The 12678-nt window shown below is 35.5% G+C and overlaps 1 protein-coding gene across 1 annotated transcript; it reads right to left on the bottom strand.

The window, feature by feature from the left end:
* Nucleotides 1–1723: 1723 nt before the first annotated feature.
* On the bottom strand, nucleotides 1724–12671 carry LOC128205391 (N-sulphoglucosamine sulphohydrolase-like). Its single transcript, XM_052906978.1, has 7 exons — nucleotides 12504–12671; nucleotides 6783–6915; nucleotides 6330–6463; nucleotides 5101–5251; nucleotides 4719–4957; nucleotides 4193–4368; nucleotides 1724–3994 (listed from the first exon to the last, which is right to left on the bottom strand). The coding sequence occupies exons 1-7, from the start codon at nucleotides 12589–12591 to the stop codon at nucleotides 3359–3361; spliced, it is 1557 nt and encodes a 518-aa protein (XP_052762938.1). The 5' UTR covers nucleotides 12592–12671; the 3' UTR covers nucleotides 1724–3358.
* Between the last annotated feature and the right edge of the window lie 7 nt (nucleotides 12672–12678).

Below are 12678 nucleotides of genomic sequence, written 5' to 3'. Positions count from 1 at the left end.
CATGATATTTTTTTTTTGAATTACATTGCTTTAATTTCATACGGTCTGTCACATTTATTGTTGTTTGAATTTGTGGGTGCTGTAAAGAAATATATATGTACTATTGTCAAGTCTATCCAAAGTAAAGGTTGTTATCTAGAATATTTGCTACATTATACATATGATTACAGAGTGTATAGTTTAGAGCCGTGGCACAGATACAAGCAGGTTCTCTCTCAAAGATGGCTTTCTCTGCCAACATCAACATTATATCATTTTTAAAATGAATAGGAAATAGTAAATATTTAGAAGATGTTTATTTGAAATACATTTATATGAAAAGAATGAAGTTAAAAATTAAAATATGATTAAATTGATTTTTTAAACAATAAAATGATTCAAAAATGTACAATAAAGCCTGATTTCTTTTCATAACTATATCAGTCATGTGCATTTAGTAAATATGTTTGTAGCAAACATTGCTATTCATTTCCCTGCTTGCTGTGTATGTGCTGCCTTGCAATAGGCAAACAAAACAAAACAGTCTGCTTACGTAATGTAACGGTAGCCTTTACTGAACGCATGGCTGGTAGGAAAGAAGTCGCAAAACACTACTTGTAAATGTACCTCTAGCGTTCTATTGTGCACTACTTATAAATGTACCTCTAGAGTTCCTATTGTGCACTACTTGTATGTCTACCTCTAGAGTTCCTATTGTGCACTACTTGTATGTGTACCTCTAGAGTTCCTATTGTGCACTACTTGTATGTGTACCTCTGAAGTTCCTATTGTGCACTACTTGTATGTGTACCTCTAGAGTTCCTATTGTGCACTACTTGTATGTGTAAATGTACCTCTAGAGTTCCTATTGTGCACTACTTGTATGTGTACCTCTGAAGTTCCTATTGTGCACTACTTGTATGTGTACCTCTAGAGTTCCTATTGTGCACTACTTGTATGTGTACCTCTAGAGTTCCTATTGTGCACTACTTGTATGTGTACCTCTAGAGTTCCTATTGTGCACTACTTGTATGTGTACCTCTGAAGTTCCTATTGTGCACTACTTGTATGTGTACCTCTAGAGTTCCTATTGTGCACTACTTGTATGTGTAAATGTACCTCTAGAGTTCCTATTGTGCACTACTTGTATGTGTACCTCTGAAGTTCCTATTGTGCACTACTTGTATGTGTACCTCTAGAGTTCCTATTGTGCACTACTTGTATGTGTACCTCTAGAGTTCCTATTATGCACTACTTGTATGTGTACCTCTAGAGTTCCTATTGTGCACTACTTGTATGTGTACCTCTAGAGTTCCTATTGTGCACTACTTGTATGTGTACCTCTAGAGTTTCTATTGTGCACTACTTGTATGTGTACCTCTAGTGTTCCTATTGTGCACTACTTTTCTAGGTTGTACATTGTACAGGTGTAAAATAACCTGTTTAATAACATGAGGAAAATGAGCAGGGAGTCTACAAGTACAAATTTAGTGAGAAAGTACACAAACGACTTTAACTAAACTGCGACTTTTCCCTGTAGCTACATGCACATGTTCACCTTGTTCTTCATCACCTCTCTATTGACTTCTTACAAACTCACTGAGTATAATTGTCGGTATCCATCCTACATCGTAACTGCGGTTCATGTTGTGCTGTCTGTGATATTATTTTACATTGTTTTGTAGCTTTTATCGGTTTGCCAGATATATTTGTATTTTGTTTTTAAAATAAATACAAAACATAGAAAACATATACATTTTATTGAGTTTTTGGCACAGTTTGTTTTGTTATGCATGCAACATTTATATGTACATGTATGTATAGTATCTGCATATATAATTTACATGTAGTGAGTCATTGTCAACTGAAAAATATATTTAAAACAGATAAATATTTTTATAAGAATTGTGAATTTCTTCATTTCTAACTTCTGGGAATTAAGTCATCTTTGCTTAAAGAAATATATATTTATGGACAAAAGTTCTGCATGTTTTTTTTTAATATAATACAATTAATCATTCCAACAAATAATGTCTTTGAGAATGATATCAATTCCTGGTAACAATAAGAAACAACCATTCCCTTAATTTTTTTGCCGTACCTAATGGTTTTATTGATTTTCACCTGGTCATGTAAAAAGTTTGAAAAAGGGCCTTTGTTAAAAATCATATTTTTTTTACGGGAATATCTACTGTATGTGTCAAATAAGATTTGAACACATTCGCATCATTAAATTTTTCAATTTATAACACTATGTTGCTCAAAATGTCCTGCTTGGGGCGTGGTCTTACAGTCATTCTTTGAACATTGATGCATCAAAATGTTTGCAACTTGCCAATAGACATGTTATTCTGTGTTTGTGGACATTCAAAGTCCTTAATATTTTTACTTCTGCTTAAAACTGTCCAACTGCCTAGACACATTTGTTTAACATTATCCATTTTAACATGTGGCCTCAAGTTCACATTAATCAATAAGTGGCCACTATTGCCTGTATCCATGATCAATATGTGTGGACATAAGAATATTGAAATGAATTCATTTGTATTCGGCTAAGAGGATACCTGCCAAATTGAGGGTGTCCATGACTTATCATGCATAATGTACCCACATTACTGGTACTTAATATTGGTCTAGTTCATAAGATTTCTTGCAGAAACATAATTAAAATCACGATTTATGTTTGGAATTCTCTTTGTAGGAAGAATTTTAATATTAAAAACCTTTGCAAAAATTACGTCCTTAAGTATACATTGTATGTTTCAAAAGTTAGTTGGTTATCTTACATAAAAAAAATAGATCATAATTATATAATAAGCAAATATTGATTACAGGTAAAGCATAAATGTTTGACTAAAAATAAAGTACCAATAATACTTTAAAAATTCAGATCTTGGAGTACATGTAAATAAAAATCAACAGTTATATGATCAGTGTCTTCAGATGTTCTAAATTCATTCTTTGCTTGTGCTATGACATAAGCGAAATCACAGTTCCCCATGTAGATGGTCTATTTCAACTGAGTTATCTAGCTGGAAGCAGGTGTGTGTGTTCTTGTATCTGCCAGCATCCTCGAGCACACCCCCAGGAGCACAGATCCAGGGGTCAGAGGTCAAGTTCTGCCAGAGCACCAACTCCTGCTTCATTCTCTCATAAACAGATCTGCTTGTCAGGCTGGAATGTAGCGCGAGATTCTTTCTCTCTAGAGGATCATTTTCCACATCATACAGCTCCCAAATGTTTGACTAAAAATAAAGTACCAATAATACTTTAAAAATTCAGATCTTGGAGTACATGTAAATAAAAATCAACAGTTATATGATCAGTGTCTTCAGATGTTCTAAATTCATTCTTTGCTTGTGCTATGACATAAGCGAAATCACAGTTCCCCATGTAGATGGTCTATTTCAACTGAGTTATCTAGCTGGAAGCAGGTGGGTGTGTTCTTGTATCTGCCAGCATCCTCGAGCACACCCCCAGGAGCACAGATCCAGGGGTCAGAGGTCAAGTTCTGCCAGAGCACCAACTCCTGCTTCATTCTCTCATAAACAGATCTGCTTGTCAGGCTGGAATGTAGCGCGAGATTCTTTCTCTCTAGAGGATCATTTTCCACATCATACAGCTCCCATAATGGTCTGTAATAATACTCCTTCAATGTTTTGAACCAGTGAGTAGGTTTTCTTGATCTTGTTCTGTTTAAAATGTCTTGGAATGAGTCAGAGATGTAGAAATCTTGGTCAATGCCAAATGGCATTTTGTAATTCAAATTTTGAATAAGTTTGTACTGCCTGTTTCTTACAACCCTCATTGGATAGTACATGGTGACTTCATGCAGGTTATGGCTGGCAAACACTGTGTCCCATCCTGAGGTGGGTTCAGAATCCAGCACTGGAAGTAGTGATTTACCGGTGGGTTTGACTGGTTTGTTGTTGACAGTGTATGTGGGGTAAGGAATGTTGAACCAGTCGAGAACAGTCGGGGTGATATCAACATGGCTTACCATCACCTCACTCACCTGCAGTAAAACAAAACGAAAAATACAGCAATATTAAACCAGATGATTATATTGAAATATGAGCAGTGCGTAATATCAAATGCATTAAGAATTTAACTTTTCTGTTCCCAATACTGCCATTAACAATTATTTCAAATAATTGATCACAAATACATTGAAATTGTGAAAAAGGCAAAATACACTAATAAGAACCCCGACCTGCCCCTTTCTGCGTGTGTTGTACGGGGATGCCAGAAGGAAGGGTTCCACCATGCCGGAGTCATAAAGATTTGTGCGTCCATTGATGAACGGGATCCCATTGTCAGACGAATACAGGACGAGTGTGTCATCAAGGTGCCCAGACCTCTCCAGCTCTCTTAACATTAGACCAACACCTGCACAGGGAAAAAATGTACAAACATTATATACAAAACCACAAGCAGAAATAGGGCAAATAATAAATATAATGTTAAAAAATATAGGAAGTCATGAACTTCACAAAGTTACCGTAAGACCAATTTCCGCTTGACATGGTTCAAGCTATAGGAGTAACTTACTGGACATTTTTCAAAAACTAGTTATGTGGTTTACACTAGAATGCCACATTTAAGCTTCAGAAACCTTAACCTAACAGATGTTTTTATTTAAAAATAGTAAATTGAGGATAGTTCTGCTGGAGATGATCATAAGTTCTCTCAACATAATACAACACACAGTTTAAAAGGTCTGAACAGTAGCAATATACCTTGATCAAGTCTGCTTATTGTAGTATATTGTTTGGCAATTTCCAGTCTTGAAGCTGGCGTATCTTGTACAAAATATGGGACCTTAACCTTGTCGGGGTCGTAGTGTACAGGTTCCCAGTCTGGAATATTGCCCATGCCCGGCTCCCTGTTACCATACTTCTCACAGAATGCCCCATACTGGGGATTGGTGTGCCCACACCGGTGTGGATCATGAAAACCAATGTACAAGAAAAATGGCCTGGAAATGGAAGCAGCACAATAAGAAATTTTTCACATTTACAAAAATACTTAAAACTCCAAATATCTATCTCGGCAATCAGCATTATTTTTGTGATATACATGGAGAAAAGCAATACTAATAATGTATGCTTTAAAACTGACCTTGAATCATTAGCAGACAGGAACTTCCTGACCAGATTTCTCATGTAGGTGATGTTTCGGCCAACCTTAAGGATTGAGTGGTGCTCCTCGGTCTCGGCATAATCAAACGGGTAAACATGCTCCGGACCAACATGCTTCTTGCCTACAATTCCTGCAGACAAGAATTAATACAGACTTCACTTAACTGTTAATTTTACCATTGATTTGCTAACAAGAGATGTCACAGAAATGTGACAAATGCTCCCAGATGGCCTCTTTGGACAGATAGCCATTATTATTTTGACCTGTATGTACAGATGCCCTTCAGTATTTAACATATTTTCATGGTGACCTACCCTACTTTCCCATGAAGTTTGTAAAAACTTATAAGTCAATTAAGGCATATAATTAGTATTTAAGATCATGTTAAGATTATGAGTAAAAGTCTGAACTTCAACTAAAATTTAAACCAAAAGCCAACATGCCTGTGAAATTGTTTGTCTTTTTGTATATTATAAAAACTTTCCACAACTGGGCTCTATATTTGAATAAAAATACATAGTCTTAGTCAGTCTTATCAATCAAATAATAAATGCAGATTAAAACAACAATCAATATTTGAAAGTCTAGAAAAAATGTTGTCAATTTGATTCAAAATTTTAAATCATATAATTATCAAATTAAAATGAAATTCAATTTTATCATTTTAGTACACAATAATCATAACAAAAACTTATATTAACCCCAATTCCAGTTTCAATGTTAATTCTAAAACTAATTAAGATTTTCCCACAGAACAATTATAGTGACTACAAAATACACCAGACTCACACCACTGATATACCCTGCATTAATCAGATATACTATGACCAACCTGCCTACCAAGTTTAAGGTCCCTAGGCGATTTTCAGATATTGAGCAGAAACCATCTGGATGGACATAAGACAGGACAGTCTGATCACTATATGCCTCCCTTGGGGGCCATAAAAGCATAATATGATCTTAAGCAACTACTTGAATCTATAGATGGTTTCAAATGCTTTCATTCATATGCTATGACGCTTAAGCAAATGTCCATATATAGCAAAGCAAAACAGTTTGAAAAATATTTTAAGGAACAAAAAATTATTTAAATAAACATTGAATAATTTCCCATGGGTTACAAATTCATGATTGTACTTAAATCATACGGTAAGGCTTAAAAATTTGAGTCATTTGGGTCAACCGTTTCACTCAATCTACCTTCCCACCTGTTCTGATGCCATTATTGTGGAGTATTTTTGGGAGACTCTGTACTTCATTAAAGGTCATGAAGTGGTGGTAACCCTGGTGGAGACCGTACATCCCATTCTGATGCTGGGGCAGCCCCGTCAGCACAACAGATCTGGAAAAACACACACAACCATACAACATCATGTATCAAATTGCAATCAAGGCCGCGGTGATCATTCAGTTAATCTTTGTGTCTATCAACCATTTGTTGGCTAAACAATTAATTTGGTTTACAAGCAAAAGATCAAAGCGGAGTTTTCCCTAGGAATTTCCAGCCCTGATTGCTGAGATATTTGAGGTCTCTGGTGGTACAGAGTCAATCATTGAGTTTATTTTCAGGGTCGAAAGCATGCAATGTAGATTGAAAACTCCCTGAAACATCCGATAAATGGATTAAAATGAAATATTTGCACTACAACAAAATTCTTTACCTGCTGGGTGAGCAACTGCTAACAGAGGTGAAAGCATTCTTGAACACCAGACTCTTGGCTGCCAAAGCATCAAGGTTGGGGGTCTTACACTGGCTATTGTTGTATACACCGCCCTCCAAGCCAGCATCATCAGCTGAAATATCACATGCTTTTACTGATTACTGTAGTTAAGTTCATTTGTTTTCTTTTTTTAACATTTTTCTTCTTGGCATTCTATTTTCCTTTCAGTTTTTAATGTCTTGTATACAGGGCTGGTCGTTCCTGGAGTATAAAACCCCAGAATTAGAATAGGATACGATAAGATCTTTTAATTAAAAAAATTCCAATTATCAACCAATATGTATGTTGCAGCTTAAATATCAACAAAAGATGTTTGTCAAACATTATGGCCCCCCTGAGCGCCATGTTGTCAGGATTATTTGGAGAATTGAATGAAATATGCATGGACCGAAATGAAAGCTGATCTATCATTGACATTGCATGCCTTTGAGGCAGTTTTAAGGTTATGACCATTCAAAGTGTGAGGACAGTAGGTACAGTTTTTAATCATGTTCAGTTGATGACTGTGGAAGTTTGATGACCATAAGTCCAGAAGTTGTCAAGGTTGCCTTCAAGGTCACTGTGACTTTGACCTTTGGCCTGATGAACCCCAAAATCAATAGGGGTCATCTACTAGTCAGGCAAAACCTCCAAGTCAAGTTGAGGGCCATGGGTGCAGGCATTGTCGAGTTATAACTCGGACAACTTTTTATCATTCAACATCAATGTGACCTTGACCTTTGGCCTGATGAACCCCCAAATCAATAGGGGTCATCTACTGGTCAGACCCAACCTTCAAGTCAAGATTGAGGGCCATGGGTGCAGGCATTGTCAAATTACCAATCAGACAACCCTTCATCAGTCAAGGTCACTGTGACCTTGGCCTTTGACCGATGACCCCTAAAATAGGGGTCATCTACTGGTTAGGCCCAGTCTCCATGTCAAGTTTGATGACCATAGGTCTAGGCATTGTTGATTAATCACTCAGACAAGCTTTAAAATCCTTTAACCATTTAAGGTCACTGTGACCTTGACCTTTGACCCGATGACCCCCCCCAAAACGATAGGGGTCATCTACTGGTCAGGCCCTATCTTCATGTCAAGTTTGATGACCATATGTCAAGGAATTATTGAGTTATCACTCGGACAAGCTTTGGTCTACCTACGGACCGACCGACAGAGTCAGAGTAAGAGTAGGGCTTAAAAATCATGAGTAGCATAAAAACCTGAAAATGCCAAAAAAAACCAACCTGCTCATAACAAAAAAAGAAATTATAAAAGATGCACTTACTCCCAAATCAAATGACCACAATTAATACAAATGTTTTGATATACCAAAAAGGATGAATAAATGTCGACAACAATGGTTCTTATGAAGGATACCGAGTTTAATTTGAAAGAAAGGTGCAGAAAACATGGTATATCTACCTTATGAGACTTTGGTAGATCACAGTAAATCTTTTAGCCCTCACCAATCACTTATTTTTTTTCGTTTTGAGCTATTAAATACATGGTTACAATTTTGTTATCAGTGTTTAATATTTTCCATAAATGCATTATTTAGTAAATATTTAAAGGTGTATCACTCAAAATGTTTGTTTATTATACATGTGTATGTACTGATTTTGAATAAGAGTGTCACTTTAAATACATGTTTTTAAACTAATTTCACAAATGACTGCAATACATATATCGCTTTGGCAATTTAAAGTAAATTATGCTCTATGACATATCTGTTCCCAAAAAAATTTAACAAAGGTAAACAGTCCGAAAAGTATGTCAACATACGTACATGTACTTTGTACGTTTCTAATATTTCAGTATTGTCAGATTTTAAATATTATATTTGTCTTGAATGTTATTAAGTATTTATTTTTATGGTAGTTACTTTTAATGTTATAAAGGGATACCATTTAAAGGCAGTTTTGACATGGCAGGCTGGCACACATAATTATTTTATCGTGAAATCACTTTTGTTCAAGTGGCTCCAAACATTGTTATGCAGCAGTATAAAGTATGTAATAATTAAATAAGGTATACATGTAGTCAAAAGTGGTGTGGTTCAATCAGGAACCATGTATAAAGATGAATTAGGGTGGGTAAGAGTCCGAAGTGTGCTTGGTCCTATGATTTTCTTCTTTTTATTTTTTTTACAGAGGTCTCTAATTATATGTGGGTATCATTATTGCTAGCATCAGTTTAATTGTTGCCCTCACTTATTGAATTATAGAGCTCTTCAAATCAATTGCAGAGAGCTCTAATTCAATAAATGAGGACAACATATAGCCCCAAATCTAACAAATCCATACTTATCCATTACTGATTCAAGATAGCTCTTTTTCTATTAATCAGCTCTATAATTCAATTGCTGAGAGCATTAATTCAGCTAGATTTGAAACAAAAACAATATACAATAATGATTGATTTGGAGATATCTCAAATTGAATTAGAGAGGTCTCTAAATAATAAAGACAGCTCTACAATTCAATTGCAACTGCAGTTTAATTCCGATAAATTGGAGATAACTTCAATTTTATTTTAGAGCTCTCCCAAATGATTTGGAGAGGTCTCTTATTCAATTGATGCTATCATTTATTCAATTGGACCCCTCTTTAATTGAATTGAAGAGGTCTCTAATTAGTTGAAGAGCTCTTCAAATATTTGAGTTTATGTAGATTTGGCATTCCATAGACTTTTCATTTATAATGTACCAAATTTAAAGCATACTAATGTATTAATCCTGTCGCAAAATAACTGACACAGAATCACTGTCAATGTATAAAACATTGTTATAAAATAAATTTGTCATTACTATGTCAAACCCAAGTTTTGAAAACCATCAAGTCAAATACTGAGTTTGTGCACTGACAAATGATAAGCTGCTGTTTTTGCATTTACGTAGCATTAAATGCTGCAACACCATGTTGTGCTGTGTATTGCAGATTAGGGGTTATAAAACAAGACTACTAAACCTGTACACACTCCTACGCACAGGGTACAGAAGGTAGAAAATTCAGCTCTCTATGAGCTTATCAAATAATGCTCAAACTGAGCCAATTTCTGACCACTGTGCGCAAGAGTGTACAGGTTTTGTACATACTGTTGATTTGAAGGATCTGCTTAGGAAATATAATGTACTCAGTCTAGTATCTTCTTTTCTACAGATCATTTAATTCAACACAATATTGGTCATTCAGTTTTTATTTACTCCTTTCATTAAAGTAACTATTTCTTTAAAAAAAATAATTATTATAAATATGATGAAAAACAGAACTGCTATTTACACAACTATTTAACAAAATAAGTCATTTCCTAATAAAGTCAATTTAAAATTATTTAATGAAGAGATTTTAACATTTAAGAGAGCAATGCTTGATGAATGATTGTTAACTGTTCATTGCCTAAGGCGTTTGTATTGGTGATTTTGCCAATAAAACTTGAAACTTGTTAAAATGAAGGAAATTTAGTTTTTACAACATGACAAGTAAAGAAAAGGTCTAGGAAACAACAACAACAGCAATTGATAGTTCGTTTGAGGATTTTATATCGTAATATCATTCTGATTGCATTGAAATTCCATTTTAATTAAAGTATTAATCATTTACACACGCGCAAGGTGCAAATTAGATAAAACTAGGATCTATCAAGGTTTGTTTTCAATCTAATTAAAGGTTGAAATTGTTTTGACATGATTATACTGTATGTGTGCGTCTCAAATCACAAAGTCATGTTTCTTTAGATGCTGCAGGAACTACAAATGTACATGTAACATTAACATTTTTTTTGTTTATTTTTCCCCTTTACTCAGTACATGACTGTACATCACCATTGTGATCTGTAGCGCTAGTGAGTAATGTGGATTCTGCATAGTCCAAAAAGGGCTGTCAGACTTTTCAACCCTTTTGTCATTTGTGAAATCGAAGACTTTTCAACCCTTTTTTCAACTGTGATATCAAAGACTTTTCAACCCCTTTGTCCTTTACCCCAAAAAGTGCTAAGACCTTTCAAACCCCCCTAAATTAAAGACTTTTCAACCCCTAAAAATCAAAGACTTTTCAACCCCTTAACTTCACACCTTTCTTATAATAATAACCACAAAAACGAACAATTACTTGTTTAATTTATTTTCAAAATCAAGCATATATTAAGAATAAAAATATAACAAAACAGTTCTAATAAAATACATAATAAATATATATTATCTGGGACCAATAATAATCTTACTCCCAGATAATATATACAAAATATACTAAAAATCAATTCTTGAAATACATTGTAATACTAAACTTCATTACATATTTGCACTGAATATTTTAAAACTCCTGTTCATTTTTTTTCTCACAGACTACTCAAAAATCTCCCCAAACTCCCGGAGGTAATCCTCGCACAAGATGTCATGCGCATTATACTTTTCCCACAGAAGTCTTCAATATTCCTATTAAAATAAATTAACTAGGGGTTGAAAAGTCTTTGATATACTGTAGGGGGTGAAAAGTCCAAACAGGTAGGGGTTGAAAAGGGTATACGGACATTTGCCCCCCCGGACATTTGCCCCCCCGGATGTTTGCCCCCCTTTTGGACCATGGCGGACATTTGCCCCCCCGCCGTTTTCGAGGGGGCGGACATTTGCCCCCCCTCAATGTTCGAGGGGGCGGACATTTGCCCCCCCTCCATTTTCGATGGGGCGGACATTTGCCCTCCCGGTTATATAAGTAATATTCTAGACAAACCTATACCAAAATTGCTTATTAACCAACATAACTCCAATTTGTGTATTTTGCATGTCTTCAATCAAATAAAAGCCACGACATAAGAGAAGGGAGACTACTCGATAATGCGATAACTTTAATAATCTGGCTGTATATACTTGTATATATGAGTGCTATAAATGTGCTGTATGACTTCTGATTTGAAATAAAAATATTATAAAAGGATTTACATTGTTGTCTTACCTAAGCCTACATCGTCACATGTGTGACCTGAACGGTGTAATCTGTATTTATATGTAATTAGTGACAAACATACAAACTGGTGTAAATCGGTTGGCAGTTTGCACGTAAATTGAACAAATAATTAAAGAAAAAAATGTTCATTTTTTTTATAAATTAATATATTTTTAATATCTTGGTATAAACTTATAAAACCGGGGGGGGGGGGGCAAATGTCCGCCCCCTTGAAAACGGCGGGGGGGGCAAATGTCCGCCCCCTCGAAAACGGCGGGGGGGGGGGGGCAAATGTCCGCCCCCTCGAAAACGGCGGGGGGGGGGGCAAATGTCCGCCCCCTCGAAAACGGCAGGGGGGCAAATGTCCGCCATGGTCCAAAAGGGGGGCAAACATCCGGGGGGGCAAACATCCGGGGGGGCAAATGTCCTAGAATCGTTGAAAAGTCTTTGAAATAGGGGTTAAAAAGTCTAAGGGTTGAAAAGTCTTTGTTTTTAGAAGGGGTTGAAAAGTATTGGGGTTGAAAAGTCCTGCTCTCCAAAAAAGTTGGACATGTTTACAAAATTATATATAATAGATAGATAGGCTAAATCTTACCTAAAAGAATCAAAACATTTTTCTCTTGCGAAAAATGGAACAATAAAGGGGTTGAAAAGTATTGGGGTTGAAAAGTCCTGCTCTCCAAAAAAGTTGGACATGTTTACAAAATTATATATAATAGATAGATAGGCTAAATCTTACCTAAAAGAATCAAAACATTTTTCTCTTGCGAAAAATGGAACAATAAAATTACATGTAAGGCAACAACTGCCTTCAAATCCATTGACATTTTGGGTAAATATTAAAAATTATTTTTCATTCTTCGCCATTTCTCGCCCCCATTTCTCTTCCTCCCAAGCATTTGTTTACATCGACA

The sequence above is a fragment of the Mya arenaria genome, chromosome 2, assembly GCF_026914265.1.
Source record: "Mya arenaria isolate MELC-2E11 chromosome 2, ASM2691426v1".
In the NCBI taxonomy this organism is placed as follows: domain Eukaryota; kingdom Metazoa; phylum Mollusca; class Bivalvia; order Myida; family Myidae; genus Mya; species Mya arenaria.
This window is presented reverse-complemented; position numbering and strand designations above follow the sequence as displayed.